The 18116-nt window shown below is 43.0% G+C and overlaps 1 protein-coding gene across 3 annotated transcripts in view; it reads right to left on the bottom strand.

Annotated features, from left to right (window-relative positions):
* Positions 1 to 18116, bottom strand: part of USP6NL (USP6 N-terminal like) — a 267801-nt gene that overhangs the window by 108728 nt on the left and 140957 nt on the right. For all 3 annotated transcript variants that reach the window (XM_073588992.1, XM_073588991.1, XM_073588990.1), the window contains 2 exons: positions 1999 to 2038; positions 125 to 205 (listed from right to left, as the gene is read on the bottom strand). In XM_073588992.1, the coding sequence (XP_073445093.1) occupies positions 125 to 163 (39 nt within the window). In that variant the 5' untranslated portion in view covers positions 164 to 205; positions 1999 to 2038. The remainder of the gene's footprint in view (positions 1 to 124; positions 206 to 1998; positions 2039 to 18116) is intronic.

Genomic DNA, 18116 nt, shown 5'->3' with positions numbered 1-18116 from the left:
ACTCCTGGCTCATCTGTAGAGGCTTTAGTCTAATGTGTATGGCAACCTTTACACTGTGCAAAAATAAATCATGAAATGGGACAGTTGGTAAATAGGACCTGTATAGAAAAGTCACAGGCATTACCTTTTCCGAGTTCTTGTATTTGTCCCAGCTCTTCAACATTTTCAGCCATTTGGAAGTTCGCTCAATTTCTAGAAACTTTTGCTAGAAAAACAAAGTATTGACACATCAACTCCCTCAAAGTCACGTCATGTTCAATAATAACGCATCGTAGACTTGCTTGTAATATTTAAATGGAAATAGAGATGAGCATCTTGACTATGTGGACATTCTTTGTCCATGCTGTATGTCATCAGTAACTTAGTGGTTGGTTCCTACTGGCATAACAAATTACATAATTCCTTTCCCTGTAAAGAGTCATTTAATTGCGAAGAGCACAGAGTAGCCACTTCTCACCTCCGTAGTCCTGATGATTCCTTAACAACAGTTATGTGGTAAGTAATCACACAGTCACAATTCCCTTGTATTCCCAGCGTGGGTGGGCAGTCAAGTGACTTCGTGTACATGATTTTCATACTCGCAGTCACATGCCAACTAGTCTCACTCAGCTTCTCTCAAAATATAACAAGCACAGGCGTCTAGTCCACGTGACCGCAAGAATGCAAATTGCATACATACAGTAGTAAGCTTTTCTCTACTTTAACTGTTAATTACAAAGAACACAGAGTGAGTAAAATATGAAACACAAAATAAAACACTACACTCACTACCCTTTTCGAAGCGGTGCCCCTCCTCCACTCTCGCTACGGTGTCTCACTGGGTTTGGGACGGATATGGGGTGTAATATTAATGTTCAAGTCAATTGTGCCACTCAGATGGAATATAGAGACTGCAGTGCTTATGGGACGCCCCTTTCCAATGGAAATGCTTGGAGACCGGTGGAACAGTGTGGAAGAGCAGCGCCAATCCACGAGAGGAGTACAGAAGCTTTATATTTCTTCTAATCTCCACCCTGGGCCCAATGAGAAGAACTTTTAAAGCAAAAGGGGGAAAACTCCTTCACCTCACTCCCATCTGATACTCTATATACGCACACCTTATTCTTTCAGTAGCAAAAAGATTCTTGTGCAATTGGATAAACAATATGCACCAGAGACAAAGGAGTTCATAGAGCAGACTAAGCACTGCCTAAATATGGAGGCCTTCTGGAATACTTATATACTTGCTGTGATAAAGATATTTGGGTTTTTAATGTTATTTTGCTTATTTGTTTTATGTTTTATTATCAAGGGTAGATACTTTTCAGGAAAATGGTACCACGCACAAAGCTAACATTATATTTCTGCTACTTTATATGTTTAATCAGACCTCTCAGAAATGTCGCTATTGCCCATGAGTATTGCCACTCTATCAGATTCATTTCAGGCTATTGAATGCTGGATTAAAAGTAAATTTATTGCATTTATAACTATAAAGATCAGCCAGGACATAGCTGTAGGTAACATAGCAGGAAGCCCGAGTACATTATCCACCACAGACTGATTGTTCATGCGACTTCCTATATGATACAGTGGTCCCATTAGTATTTGTCATGTTACATGGGTAGTACAAGAGACCGTCTATATAACAGAACTCATTCTTCCTAAAGGTCACATTCACAATCCGTGTAACTTTCCTAGCACCGGCTCACACTTGGGATTTGGGAGGGAGAAAAAAAAAAATTAATTCAATGAATACAAACAAAAAAAAGACCATAAAATGTATATCAAAACAGCAACAGAGAACAAAACAAAAATTAGGACACATTACTAATACACTCATGTGTCCTCAATATAATGACCATTTGCGGAGATATAGAGATATATATATATATATATATATATATATATATATTTATTACTTGCAGGCATCATAGTCATGGATTCTTTAAGTGAAAATCTAAATAAACCCAAATGTGGTGTAATGCACTAGATGTAAAGAACGGTGTCCGTACATACCCGGTCTATTGCTCCATCGTGGAATGGTAGTTCTTCATCACTACAAGGGAGAGTAAATGAGACGTGAATGAGTTAGCTGCATGACATGTCCTCATCCAGTTAGAGGCAGTATAAGCACAGATATTACTCCTGTCCGCATTCAGCGGATCAGACAGCAGGATCACAACCAGAGCGCACATAGGCACCAAGCTGAAGGGCAAGTTTCCAAATTTATTGGACCCTTCCCCCACCCTGGATGCAATTAAAGCACTGTATTTCCAAGACCTTGTCAGTAGATGGTTAATAGAGCAATCAAAGAAACTGCTGCATGTATTTCTGATCTCAAACCTAGTATTATGAAGAAAGGCACATAATGCAATTCTGAGAAACTACACTATATAATAAATTTTATTTTTATAGCGCCGACATATTCCGCAGCACTTTACATTTCAGAGGGGATTTGTACAGACAATAGACATTACAGCATAACAATAATCACATACAGTAGATTATAGCAAATACCAAGAGGAAAGAGGGCCCTGCTCGCAAGCTTACAGTCTGTGAGGAAAGAGGTAGACACGAAAGGTGGGTGGTAACAGTTGCCCTGATTGTATGGACCAACCATAATGTTAGGTGTGTGACAGTACGGACACAGAGGGCTAATGGATGCATAAAGCATGTGGGAGAATGATGCGGGGAACCTGGTTATGGTAAAACTTTTGGCTCTGCCACACAGGGATAGATTAGGTTAATGTGTTGAGGCGATAGGCCAGTCTGAATAAATGCGTTTTCGGGACACGCTTAAAATTGTGGGGATTGGGGACTAATCGTATTGACCTGGGAAGTGCATTCCAAAGAATTGGCGCGGCACGTGTAAAGTCTTGGAGACGGGAGTGGGAGGTTCTGACTATTGAGGATGCTAACCTCAGGTCATCAGCAGAACGGAGGGCGCGGGTAGGGTGGTATACTGAAACAAGGGAGGAGATATAGGGTGGTGCTGAGCCATGGAGGGCTTTGTGAGTGAGGGTAATAAGTTTATACTGAATTCTGGAGTGGATGGGTAGCCAGTGTAATGACTGGCACAAGGTAGAGGCATCGGTGTAACGATTGGTGAGGAATATGATCCTGGCTGCAGCATTCAAGACAGATTGGAGAGGGGAGAGTTTGGTAAGAGGGAGACCGATTCGAAAAGAGTTACAATAGTCGAGACGAGAATGAATAAGAGAAACAGTAAGAGTTTTTGCAGAGTCAAAGGTAAGAAAAGGTCGAATTCTAGAAATGTTTTTGAGGTGCAGATGACAAGAGCGAGCCAGTGATCGAATGTGGGGGGCAAAGGAAAGCTCGGAATCAAGTATGACCCCAAGACAGCGGGCCTGTTGCTGGGGAGTAATAGTGGAACCACACACAGAAATGGCAATGTCGGGTATAGGTACATTAGTAGAGGGAGGAAACACCAGGAGTTCAGTCTTTGACAGGTTCAGTTTCAGATATAGTGAGGACATGATATTAGACACAGCGTTTAGACAATCGCCGGTGTTTTCTAGAAAGGCTGGCGTGATGTCAGGAGAAGAAGCGTATAATTGGGTGTCATCAGCATAGAGATGGTACTGGAAACCAAATCTACTGATTGTTTGACCAATAGGGGCAGTGTACAAGGAGAAGAGGAGGGGGCCTAGAACCGATCCTTGGGGGACCCCAACAGTAAGGGGAAGATGAGAGGAGGAGGAACTGGCAAAAGATACAGTAAAGGAGCGGTCGGAGAGATAGGAGGAGAACCAGGAGAGAACGGTATCCTTGAGGCCAATGGAACGGAGCATAGTGAGGAGGAGCTGATGATCCACAGTGTCGAATGCTGCAGAGAGATCCAAGAGAATTAGCATGGAGTAGTGACCATTTGATTTAGCTGTTAGCAGATCATTGGAGACTTTAGTGAGGGCAGTTTCAGTGGAGTGTAAAGAGCGGAAACCGGATTGGAGAGGGTCGAGAAGAGAGTTTTCTGAGAGATAGCGGATAAGACGGGAGTGGACCAGGCGTTCCAGGAGTTTAGAGATGAAGGGAAGATTAGAGACAGGTCTATAGTTAGCGGCACAGTTTTGGTCGAGGGATGGTTTTTTAAGTAGTGGATGTATGATGGCATGCTTAAATGAGGAGGGAAAAATACCAGAAGAGAGAGAGAGGTTAAATATTTTAGTTAGGTGAGGGGTGACAGCAGGGGAAAGGGACTGGAGGAGCTGTGACGGAAATGGGTCACTGGTGCAAGTAGTTGGGCGAGAAGATGCAAGGAGCCTGCTTACTTCTTCTTCTGTGACTGGTTCAAAATCAGAATGTGAGTTAGATGCAGTGGGGGAGGGAGGACAGTGCATGGTATGAGGTGATTGGGAGATAATTTCCTGTCGGATCTGGTCAATTTTTTCTTTGAAGTAATTGGCCAGATCGTTAGCTCGGAGCTCCGTGGTTGGGGCCTGTACTCTTGGATTGAGTAGAGAATGAAAAGTGTCAAAGAGACGTTTCGGGTTATTGGACAGTGAGGTGATGAGGGTGTTGAAATAGGTTTGTTTTGAGAGGTGAAGGGCAGTGTTGTATGTTCTAAGCATAAACTTAAAATGGATGAAATCTTCGGGTAGATTGGATTTTCTCCACAGACGTTCGGCGCACCTGGAGCACCGCTGCAGGAAACGTGTTTGCACCGTGTGCCAGGGTTGTCGCCGTCTGCGTTGTGGTGTTCTATTTATAGGGGGTGCAAATTCATCCAGGGCACTTTGAAGTGTTTCATTGTAATGCTTCAATGCAGAATCAGGACATGAGAGGGAGGAGATAGGGGCCAATGAAGACTGCAAGTTCTTCATAAGTTTCTGGGTGTTAATGGCCTGTATGTTTCTATAAGTCTGGACAGTGGGGGTGACCTGAGCAGCATGGCAGTTCTTGATAGAGAATGAAAGAAGATTGTGGTCAGAGAGTGGGAGAGGGGAGTTTGCAAAATCATCCACTGCACAAAGCCGAGAGAAGACCAAGTCGAGGGAGTTTCCGTCTTCATGCGTTGGAGAATTAGTAAGCTGCGAAAGGCCAAACGAGAAGGTTAGAGATAAAAGGTGAGTAGCAGATGGTGAGAGGGGAAGAGCAATGGGGATGTTGAAATCTCCCATGATGAGGGTAGTGATGTCACAAGAGAGAAAATGTGGAAGCCAAGTGGCAAAATGATCCAGGAACTGATGGGAGGGGCCGGGAGGACGATACACCACCGCCACTCGCATGGAGAAGGGGGTGTAGAGTCTGACGGCATGGACCTCAAAAGAAGGGAAGACAAGTGAGGGTACTTGAGGGATAACCTGAAAGGTACATTTTGGTGATAGGAGCAGACCAACGCCTCCACCAGCTCTACTGTCTGATCTTGGGGTATGAGAGAAGTGAAGCCCCCCGTATGAAAGAGCAGCAGCAGCGGTAGTGTCTGACTGCTGGATCCAGGTTTCAGTAAGAGCCAGGAGGTTAAGAGAATTAGAAAGGAAAAAGTCATGAATGAAGGAGAGTTTGTTACACACTGAGCGAGAATTCCAAAGTGCACAATTAAGAGAGACAGATGGCATGCATGGAATATTAATAAGATTAGAGGGGTTTCTAAGTGTAGCAGTCGGGGGGTTTGACTCTCTATAACATGGGGGACCAGGGTTGGGAGCAATGTCTCCTGCGACTAGGAGAAGGAGGATAGAAAGAGTGAGCAGATGGTTAAGTGATTTGTGTGTGCGTCTCTGATGTTGAATGGTGGGACTGACTGGATCTGTGCAATTTAACAACGTGAAAAGAGCATGAGTGCTATACATAGGAGAGGAAAGAAGCGAGGGGCCAATGTGGATGGAGTGTAGAGAGTTAATGCCAGGGCGGTGGATGTGTGTGAATGCAGTGGCCAGGATTAAAATTACACAAATGCATATGGTATATATTTGTTGTACTCCAAATGTACAGGGAGTAGATGTATATAAATGTCTTACCTGTCTCCTGCCCTGTCTAACTGCCATGTTATAACTGCCAGTACTTTGATAAACTGTACTTGGATAAAGTGTGCATAAATGCCCCCTGCATAAATGCTATCCCCAAGCTATGTCTGAATATATAGGAGGATAAGACTTAGAACTTTTTTTTTTTTTTGGCCTCTCTCTCTTCTCGTTAATCTTCTCGTTACACTAAAGGTACTGTCACACTTAGCGATGTACCAGCGATCCCGACCAGCAATATGACGCGGTCAGGATCGCTGGTACATCGCTAAGTGGTCGCTAGTGAGCTGCCACATAGGCAGATCTCACCAGCGACATCGCTGGGGACGGGGATCGCTACTTACCTGTCACACCAGGCGATCCTGCGTCCTCCCGTCCGGCTCCACGCGTCGCTCGTCCTCACAGCAGGAAGCGCCGCAGGAAGCAGATGGCGAGAAACAGTCCTGAACGTTCTCGCGCGATCAGCGATAACCAGCGGGGGAGCCGGTCGTAGGTAAGTATCACACATAGCGATATCGCTAGCAATATCACTATAACATCACTAGTTATAGAGATATTGCTAGCGATATCTCTTAGTGTGACATGCCCTTAAGACTGTGTATATTTGGACAGTTCTGAAGTCACATTAAAGACCAAAATCCTTGAAGCTCATTACTGCTTTAATGGCATTTCCACCTTAGGGTGTACTTTCTATACCGTATTAGATCAACTGAATTTCAAATCAGGTCTTATGAAGACAGGCCATATTTTTATAATTCTGGCAAAGTGATCAACTGAGTGACGCAGATCTAGTGTCAAAATACCCAATTCTCAGCTGTTCTTGCAATGGGGGAAGCTGCAGCTAACCAGACGCATCTCCCCATAAGAATTACGGTGCCCTTACACAGGTATAATATAGTCATTGATGGATCAGAGGAATGCTCGTTACCTTATCGATCAGTGCAAACAGGCTGCTAATCACCCAAAACAATCGCTTGTTGAGTGAAACCATTTTTTATGCTTGATCATTGTCGGCAGCAAATTCATCCTGTGTAAACAGGACATGGGCTGTAGTTCTCGGCAGCACGTGTGCACGGAACAATTGTATTACCACTCATTCTGTGCGCTTGGGAAGGGCGGTTAGCCTGTCTAAATAAGTCGCAAGTGGAAGCGCTGCATTAGTCTACATGGACTGGGCTGTGGAATAATGCAGGTAAAAAACAAACTACAAGTCTCATCCTTGTGGTGCAAAAACGTACAGAAACTGCTCAGTTTCGCAGCATGTCAAATTCTATGACATTTTTAAAGTTGACTTTACGTCCATCAGGCAGTGGTGAAGTGTAGGGTGAATCTGCAGCATAAGCTACATATAGATATGATGACTCCACGTGGGCCATCACCTAAGTGCGTAATAAGCCAGAATACAAATCAAAAAGACAAATTCTGACCTGTAAATACACAATTTGCACTTATGTGAGCTAAGCATTTTCACTACTCCCAACATATTCGTAGTATTGTGGGGCCTTACCTCCTGAAGTAAACCAGGAACCCAAAACTTGGGAAGTTCCACCAATACTTGCATCTCTTTAGGTTTGTTTAGATGAGGAAGGCCACAATTGTCACAACTCATTTTTGGAGTCATAACAGCTCTGGTTCTGCCTTAACCCCTTTACCCCCAAGGTTGGTTTGCACGTTAATGACCGGGCCAATTTTTACAATTCCGACCACTGTCCCTTTATGAGGTAATAACTCTGAAACGCTTCCATGGATCCTGGTGATTCTGACAATGTTTTCTTGTGACATATTGTACTTCATGTTAGTGGTAAAATTTCATTGATATAACTTGCGTTTATTTGGGGAAAAAAAAGGAAATTTGGCGAAAATTTCGCAATTTTCCAACTTTGACTTTTCATGCCCTAAAATTAGAGATATGGCACACAAAAAACCTTAATAAATAACATTTCCCACATGTTTATTTTACATCAGCACAATTTTGAAACCAAAATTTTTTTTTTTTTTTTTTTTTTTAGGACGTTATAAGGGTTAAAAGTTGACCAGCGATTTCGCATTTTTGCAACACCATTTTTTTTAGGGACCACATCGCATTTGAAGTCACTTTTGGGTATTTTCTATCATATAGATCCCTCAAAGTGACACCATTCTAAAAACTGCATCCTTCAATGTGCTCAAAACCACATTCAATAAAGTCTATTAACCATTCAGGTGCTTCACAGCAATTTTTTTAATGTTTAAAAAAAAAAAAAATGAACATTTAGCTTTTTTTCACAAAAGAAATTACTTCAGGTCCGATTTTTTTTTTTTTTATTTTACCAAGGGTAACAGGAGAAATTGGACTGCGAAAGTTATTGTGCAATTTCTCCTGAGTACGCCGATACCTGATATGTGGTGGTGGGGGGGGGGGGGGGGGACCACTGTTTCGGCGCATGGCAGAGCTTGGAAGGGAAGGAGCGCTGTTTGACTTTTTCGATGCAAAATTGGCTGGAATTGAGATCGGACGCCATGTCACATTTGGAGAGCCCCTGATGTACCTAAACAGTGGAAACCCTCCACAAGTGACCCCATTTTGGAAACCAGACCCCACAAGGAACTTATCTAGATGTGTAGTGGGAACTTTGAACCCCCAAAGGCTTCACAGAAGTTTATAACGTACAGCCGTAAAATTAAAAAAATCATTTTTTCCACAAAAATTATCTTTTCACCCCCAATTTTTATTTTCCCAAGAGAAACAGGACCCTAAAAGTTGTTGTCCAATTTGCCCTGAGTACGTGGATACCCCATATGTGGGAGAAAACTACTGTATGGGCACACGTTGGGGCTCGGAAGGGAAGTAGTGATGTTTTGAAATGCAGACTTTGATGGAATGGTCTGCGGGTGTCATATCTCGTTTGGAGAGCCCCTGATGTGCCTAAACAGTGGAAACTCCCCCACAAGTGACCCCATTTTCGAAACTAGACTCCCCCCCAAGGAACTTATCTAGATGTGTGGTGAGCACTTTGAACCCCCAAGTGATTCACAGAAGTTTATAACGTAAAGCCATAAAAATAAAAAAATCATTTTATTCCACAAAAATGATCTTTTTGTCCTTAATGATTTATCTTCCCAAGGGCGACAGGAGAAATTGGACTCCAAAAGGGGGGGGACATTACTATATAGTGTCAGATCGCTGATTTGACACTTTGCAATGCACTGTGTCAGATCAGCGATCTGACAGTCACTGCAGGAGGCTTTCTCAGCAGGCACTGAGAAGCCACCTCCCTGCAGGACCCTGCGGCCATCTTGGATCCGGGGGCCTGCAGGGAGGAGGCCCTCGGAACAACGCGAGCACATCGCGTTGTTCCGTGGGTCTCAGGGGAGCTCAGAGGGAGCCCCCCTGCATGATTCCCTATGCCCCCGGTACACTGCGATCATGTTTGATCGCAGTGTGCCAGGGGTTAATGTGCTGGGAGCGGTCTGTGTCCGCTCCTGGCACATGGTGCCGGGTGTCAGCTGTGATAATCAGCTGACACCCGGCCGCGATCAACTACGCTCCCCCCGTGAGTGCAGCTGATCGCTATGACGTACTATCCTATCCATGGGCATACGGGCCCAAGGCATATGGACGGGATAGTACGTCAAGTGTCAGAAAGGGGTTAATTTAAACCTGGTTTTTACTTTTGGCCAGCAAGGGTTAATGCCAGTTTCCTTGCTGGCAGAGGCTGAGTTGCTGGTCAGCTCATGTGGGTGGTGACCACTCTCCCCATACTTTAAAAAGTCACCTGGCACATCAGCTGTTGGCGATAGTTTTCTAGGTATGCCAGCCTTGAAGTTTGCAGCTCTCTGGCGTTAGCGCTGAATCTGCTACTTCAGTGGAGTTCGGGGTCCTGTTTCCATATCCTCTGCGGAGTGAAGCTTGGCAGCGGAGCCTGGAGCCAAGTTGCTTGTTTTCTTACCTTGTCTGTCTCGTGCTTGTCACTATCCCCTGCGTTTGTACTGGCCAGTGCACTAGCCAGGGTATTGTGAGGTGAAAGCTAGGGACTAGGCGCGTGATGGTGGCGGTGGGAAGGACCCGCATACGGCATTAGAGGAGCTTATGGATAGGCACAGGTTGTTGATTAGGAGGGGCCCCATCCCTCGTTCCCTATTGTTAGAGCCTTCCTGTCCCTTTTCCATCCCGTATTGTGTTGTGCCATCTGCTGGACTTTCCCATCCCGAGCGTGACAACAATTCTGTGGTTCTTCTGCAAGTGTTCAGATTAATGCACGCTCCTGCACATCAGACATGAAGCTGGGGCTGTACACCCAGAATCCGTGAGCATTCGCAGGATTTACTACATGGCTGCCGTGACAAGGCCAGTCACGACAACCAATCACAATCCTGTGCATAATTTCAAAACCACACTGACTGAACCATGACTGAAAGAGATAGTCACCACCCCCATGACTTAAAGAAAAGGTATGTGAGGGAATCCCCTAACGGTATAAAGTGTGTTTTTTAAACCTATCGGGAATACTTGGGAGATTTTTTTGACAAAAACGTTGGTGATTCACAATGCTTCACTAACAGCACACTGGGACCTTAAAAACGAGGTGACAGGTTCCTTCTAACAGCTCCATTAAAGAGGGGGGGAAAAAAAGTAACAATCTTGAATTTACTTTTTCCCCCTACAAATATCTAAAATGGTTTCAATGATTAAATAAAAATAGAAAATTAGTTACCACACAATGAATTCAAAGAAAAACTAACAAATGAGTGCGGAGTACTGTATTGAAAGCCACTGAGCCCCTCAGATCAGCATATAGTCCTCATAAAGTAGTAATAGCTGCCTGGATACCAGGAAATATATTAAAAAGAATACAGAGTGTAGAGGTACAGTGGGGCAAAAAAGTATTTAGTCAGTCAGCAATAGTGCAAGTTCCACCACTTAAAAAGATGAGAGGCGTCTGTAATTTACATCATAAGTAGACCTCAACTATGGGAGACAAACTGAGAAAAAAAAAATCCAGAAAATCACATTGTCTGTTTTTTTTTCATTTTATTTGCATATTATGGTGGAAAATAAGTATTTGGTCAGAAACAAAATTTCATCTCAATACTTTGTGATATATCCTTTGTTGGCAATGACAGAGGTCAAACGTTTTCTGTAAGTCTTCACAAGGTTGCCACACACTGTTGTTGGTATGTTGGCCCATTCCTCAATGCAGATCTCCTCTAGAGCAGTGATGTTTTTGGCTTTTCGCTTGGCAACACGGACTTTCAACTCCCTCCAAAGGTTTTCTATAGGGTTGAGATCTGGAGACTGGCTAGGCCACTCCAGGACCTTGAAATGCTTCTTACGAAGCCACTCCTTCGTTGCCCTGGTGGTGTGCTTTGGATCATTGTCATGTTGAAAGACCCAGCCACGTTTCATCATCAATGCCCTTGCTGATGGAAGGAGGTTTGCACTCAAAATCTCACGATACATGGCCCCATTCATTCTTTCATGTACCCGATCAGTCGTCCTGGCCCCTTTGCAGAGAAACAGCCCCAAAGCATGATGTTTCCACCACCATGCTTTACAGTAGGTATGGTGTTTGATGGATGCAACTCAGTATTCTTTTTCCTCCAAACACGACAAGTTGTGTTTCTACCAAACAGTTCCAATTTGGTTTCATCAGACCATAGGACATTCTCCCAAAACTCCTCTGGATCATCCAAATGCTCTCTAGCAAACTTCAGATGGGCCCGGACATGTACAGGCTTAAGCAGTGGGACACGTCTGGCACTGCAGGATCTGAGTCCATGGTGGCGTAGTGTGTTACTTATGGTAGGCCTTGTTACATTGGTCCCAGCTCTCTGCAGTTCATTCACTAGGTCCCCCGCGTGGTTCTGGGATTTTTGCTCACCGTTCTTGTGATCATTCTGACCCCACGGGGTGGGATTTTGCGTGGAGCACAAGATCGAGGGAGATTATCAGTGGTCTTGTATGTCTTCCATTTTCTAATTATTGCTCCCACAGTTGATTTCTTCACTCCAAGCTGGTTGGCTATTGCAGATTCAGTCTTCCCAGCCTGGTGTAGGGCTACAATTTTGTTTCTGGTGTCCTTTGACAGCTCTTTGGTCTTCACCATAGTGGAGTTTGGAGTCAGACTGTTTGAGGGTGTGCACAGGTGTCTTTTTATACTGATAACAAGTTTAAACAGGTGCCATTACTACAGGTAATGAGTGGAGGAAAGAGGAGACTCTTAAAGAAGAAGTTACAGGTCTGTGAGAGCCAGAAATCTTGATTGCTTGTTTCTGACCAAATACTTATTTTCCACCATAATATGCAAATAAAATGAAAAAAAAACAGACAATGTGATTTTCTGGATTTTTTTTTCTCAGTTTGTCTCCCATAGTTGAGGTCTACCTATGATGTAAATTACAGACGCCTCTCATCTTTTTAAGTGGTGGAACTTGCACTATTGCTGACTGACTAAATACTTTTTTGCCCCACTGTATATTTGTGAAGATCTACACACATGTCCTTCAAAATCGCAAGATAAACAAAATCAATCAAGGGTTTGAAAAAAAAAAAAAAAAAAAAAGAATAAAACTAAATATATGCAACATATAAGTGTGTAATTACTAAAGTCTCTCTTGGACTACATTTTAATCTTTCCCAGGCTAGTTTATATGACTTATTTCTTATAAAGGATAGTAAAACTGACCCTGTAGACACATAACCCACTTAATTTACATTGAAATCGCTAATAAATAATAGGTGAGACTAGCTTTAATTTGTAGCTCCAACATTTTTATGTGCGCTTCGGGCAACACTCTGAAATGACAAATCACTTACAACATAAAAGTCTAAAAAATGGCAGCTCAAAATATCATCATTCAGGAGAACATGAAGCATCTGAAGAAAGTGCTCGGGAATTTTAAGTGGGCCGAATAGCCTTATAACCTCTGAATTGCTTCTGGAAATGTACTTAACTATAAGGATATAGTACTCTGGAGATGGAGAAGATACTAAACTGGTAATCTCAGCTTAGAAAAGGGCAGTTTAAAACCAGAATGGTGACATCTATATAGAGGTTTCCAAAAAATGTCACAAGCCTTATTCCTAACCAACCTAGTCCAAGAGAGTCCCAGGTCTGAAACAAGAAACTGGGAACTTTTAATTCTTTGTATAGGAAATGTTCCATAACAGTAGGACGTATCTGCCAAGTGGAAGTCAATTATGACAAGGATCCTTAAGGGGCCTAATGGACATGACCGGCAGAGGCACACAGACTTATGCAAGCATTCTCCTGAGGAACCTTGCCCTTCCATGTGCTGATGGAATATCCCATAGAAGCTTCGAATTTAGTCACATCACACACTAAACATTACACTGATATAGCCATTAGGACAAATTACAATAGCGCCAATAAATGAGAATGTTTATTGACCAGCCTTATGGTATCATACACATTAGCCATCTGGGTCAGTTCTACAAGCTAATATTTTAATGTACCTATACTTGGATAGTGTGATAGGAGCAAATTTCAAGATAGACATGCTATATAAACAGCAGGGTGGCTCAGCGGCTAGCCAAGGACATCTGCAAGGAGTTTGGAGTGTGGGAGGAATCCCATACACAGACCTACTGATAGGAAACTCAGATTGTGAGTCCCAATAGGGACAGTAATGAGGTTTGTAAAGCGTTGTGGAAATAATGATGCCATATAGGAAAGATAAATATCATCCATCTCCCAGACTTCCACATAAACACCTATATCTGACAACTGCCCTAACATGTAATGCTTGGTTCATCAAAAACAAGCAGGCAGGTTTGCCAGGCAATAAATTAGAGGAATCTCTAGAAAAGGGGTCCCCAACCTGTAGTTCGGTAGCCATATGTGGCTCACAGTTCCATGAATTGTGGCTGGCGACCGTCTGCCAGCTTGATGCATTAGCACTAGGTCTAGCAAACAAGTATGTAGAGAACATCTCAAAATGGTGAATTTTGAGAGTAACCCTGCACAGAAGAGCAGATCTGGATGCACATTTACTGGTCTTGGGGCTTTAGAGATAGATTTAAGTATGGTACGCTGGGAATAGGATGATACCACCTGTTAGGAGGTGCATGAAGCTGGATGCGACACTGTGGTGGGAGTGCTTGATGGGAGAATACTGAATGGGGTATTGTGGGAACTGCTGGATCTTGGTATACTGATTTGGGGTGATTTCTGTTGAAAAGTTTTGGGTATCATTATACCCATAATGGGGGCTTTGGATGCCACTACTGTGAGGAGGCAGGAGCTGGATGTCGCTTGTGACCTCTCTCAGGAGCTAAATGTGGCTTTCAGTGTCAGAAAGGTTGGGACTGCTGCTCAAGGGTAACAAAGTATAGGTCCTCGGGCTTGAAGTGTTTTCCTGTCTCCTTTTAGGTTAGAATCTTGGCCACTCTTGACGAAATTGATGGATTTGGGCAAAACCTAATGTGTGGCCAGCAATGAAATAGTGAATTGACTGAATGGCCAACAATTAGACAGTGACTTCAAGGACAAAACAGAATCTTGCTGGAAAATTTCAGAATGTTTATATAGCAGTAAATTAAAATTTGTATTTTAATGGTAATATATTTAAAGCTACCCTCCCCCCAAAAAATACAAATAACACCAAAATCAAAATAAAGTCTTCTAAAAAGATGGAATTACAGAACATTAAATATATGTTTTATACTTATAACTACATTACAGAGGTTAGACACCGAAGTATAATTACCATAATCATGATAAAACACCTAACGTATCCCAACCCCATTGTTCTTATTCTGAAATTCAGTACAAGCAATACTGACGGATCCTCATTATAAATGCTGTAGCCATGGTTGTCTTCTCCCACATATGGGGCAGGACGGGTACTTTCATCTTGCCTAGTGAACTCCAAGCCCACTACTGCCTCGTCTGATCTCCATCCCCACATCTCACAAGCTCATGCACTCTGTATTAGTGTGGGAGCCAATCACATGCCCAGAAGGGGCTGTCAAAACAGATCTATTCAGTCTCTTGTAAAGAAGGATGACCTAACCCAAGGTCACAATCATCATAGTGCTGGAGAGTACAGAACTTCCTATATTCAGGTGACGACAAACTCTGGCAGCACAAGACATCCGCTTTATAATACTACATATTTGTACATTCTCTCATGTTAGACAGAGACCACGATTAAACATTTTTCCTTCTCTGGATAACCCCTTTAGCTGGAATCTTATAAAGACTGTTTAATTTTCTATTTTGTGTCAAACACCTTTATATTAAAGGAACATTCTTAGAATAGGACCCCTTGTGTGATCAGCAGGGTACTGTGTTATGAGCTCATTTTCTGCTCCACCAGTTGAGAGCTCTCCTTCTGTTCTCCCTCTGGTGGTGACAGGAGGTAGTGAGGTTGGTTTAAGTGGTAGTGATCTGCCACCTGATGAGAAGGATAACGATTGGATCTCTGGAGTATCAGACTGGATATAAGACAGCTGACGCCCTATCCTAGTGCTGGTGATTCAGTCTGCTTCTCAGGTCTTGGACTTCAGCTCTCTTCCAGTCTTAAGTTAAGTTTGTTTTTTGCTAATGTTCACACTTGCGCTTGTTGGTCAATTCAGTTTCTTGTGTGGTCAGCTTGCCCCTGCTGGGGCTATGCTGAACTTCCACTCCTATTTATCTGTATTTGCCAATTTGCCCCTTATTAGATTGGCCTCTTTTTGCTCTGTTTCAGAATATTTCAGAGTGCTGATATAGTGGGAGAAGTCTAGTGACTTCAGGGTTAATTTTGCTATCAGACGTGTTGGACATTATTTTCCTTTGGGGTCTGCTCTGGGGCAGTTAGTTTTCCCTTTTCTTGCTTTAGGTTTATGTAGTCCTCCGGCGGTGACGAGGCGTCTAGGAACAACGTAGGAACGCTCCACTGCTACTGTTAGTTGTGTGGTTAAGATCAGGGATCTGCAATCTGCATAGTGACCAACCTCTATGGTTTTCTGGGACTTAGCTTTTTGTTGTTCCTCCTCGGTGACCCATTCATAACAGTACTGCCCCCGAGGACCACTATTGACTAGGAGAATAGCGTTTGTACACACCTGCACTTAGTAATTACCATGTGCACTGCCATAACAGACATATAGAACACATCTTTGACAATTCAGTAATGCAATGACTGCCTGCAAGAGTTTATACTGTATTGTTACTCATACTGTATGTCCGAGCAGATTTTCCAGAGGTAGCACTGTAAGCAATTACTACCTCCTGAAAATCTGCTCAGACATACATACTGAAGCAAGTACTAGAAAACAGTGATTTGACACTTACAACACACGACAACTCATTTGTCACCTGACAAGCAGAATGAAAGGTGCACTGTGAAAGCAAATAGTGGCCTTCATAGTGAAAAATACCTGTAATGCCTTGCAAATGTATTCACCTTCTTGGCATTTTTTGTGTTTTGCCACCTCACAACCTGGAATTTTACATTTTGTTTTTTTTTTAGGGTTTGCATCAGTTCATGTAAAGAACATCCCGATAACTGTGAACATTTGGTTTTCATTTTATTGTGAAACAATCAACAAACATGCACACTGAAGGTTTCAGTATAGGTGTCCTAACTATTCACAACCCCCCCCCCCCCCTCTAAAGTCAGTAATCTGCAGAGCGTCCTTTTGTTGCAATTACAGCTGCAAGTCCCTTTAAAGAAATCTCTGAGCTTTCCACATATTGATACTGGGATTTTTGCCCATTCTTCAAGGCAAAACTGTTCCACCTTCTTCCAGGTGGTTTCTTATGATGAACAGCAATCTTCAAGGCTGACCACAGATTCTCAATTGGATTAAAGGTCTGGGCTTTGACGAGGCCACTCCAAAACATTTACACGTTTCCCCTTAAACCGCTCGAGTGTTGCTTTAGCAATATGCTTTGGGTCATTGTCTTGTTGGAAGGTGAGCCTCCATCCCAATGTCAAATCACTGCCAGACTGAAACAGGTTTTGCACAAGACTATCTCTGTATTTCACACCATCTATTTTCCCTTGGACTCAGACAATATTTCCTGTCCTGCTGTCAAATATCATCTGCACAGCAAGATGCTGCCACCGCCATGTTTCACTAGGGGTTAGTGTTCTTGGGGTGATGAGCTGTGTTGGTTTGGCACCAGACATAGCATTTACCTTGGTGGCCAATAAGTTAAATTTGGTCTCATCTGACCACAGAATCTTCCTCCATACATTTGGGGAGCCTCCCACATGTCTTTTGGCAAACGCAAAACGAGCCTTACAATTTGTGTGTACGTAAATGCTTTTTTAATCCCACTCTTCCATAAAGGCCACCTCAATGCAGTGTACGGCTTATTGTGGTTGTATGGACAGATACTCAAGTCTACGAGGATTCTGCAGCTTCTTCAGGGATACCTTTGGTCTCTGTGCTGCCGCCCTGATTAATGCCCTCATTGCCCAGGCTGGGAGACTTAGTCTTCAGCTCTCTTGGCAGGTTTGCTATGGTGCCATGTTCTTTCTATTTGATGGTGCTCCAGGGGATCATCAGAGATTGGGATTTTTTTTTTTTTTTTTTTTTTTTTAAATAACCCAGGTTTGACTTGGACTCCTCAACAACTTTGTCCCCGACTTGTTTTGAGATGCAATTGGTCTTCATGGTGTTTGGTTAGTGGTGCCTCTTGCTTAATGGTGTGGTGTTGCAGCCTCTGAGGCTTTCCAGTAAACTTGTGTATATACTAACAGACCATGGGACACTCAAATTGCACACGGGTGATCTTCCTTTCACCAAGCATGTGAGTTATGAAGGTAATTGTTTGCCCCAAAATTTTTAGGGGCTTCATCGCAAAACGGGAAAGTACATATGCAAGTCAATTTTTAGTTATTTGATCCCATACATTTAATTTAGGACTACATTAATTCTCACGTCACTAACTTAAACTATTTAGCGCTGATGCATCACACAAATCTGACTACAAAAGTATTTACATACAGGTTGCAATGTAACAAAATAGGTTAAAAAAAAAAGCAAAAGAGGTGAATACTTTCACAAGCCACTGTATAAGTAACATAGTACACATCTGCAAAGGGCATAATACGGATATATATGGTAAGCCCTTTTTCACACTTCCGTTTTTGACCATCAGTCAAAATCCGCCAGTTTTTGAAAAAAACGGATCCGCCATTTTTTTGGCGGATCCG

The sequence above is a fragment of the Dendrobates tinctorius genome, unplaced genomic scaffold (assembly GCF_039654945.1).
Source record: "Dendrobates tinctorius isolate UK_male_01 unplaced genomic scaffold, ASM3965494v1 ptg000105l, whole genome shotgun sequence".
NCBI classification, from domain to species: domain Eukaryota; kingdom Metazoa; phylum Chordata; class Amphibia; order Anura; family Dendrobatidae; genus Dendrobates; species Dendrobates tinctorius.
This window is presented reverse-complemented; position numbering and strand designations above follow the sequence as displayed.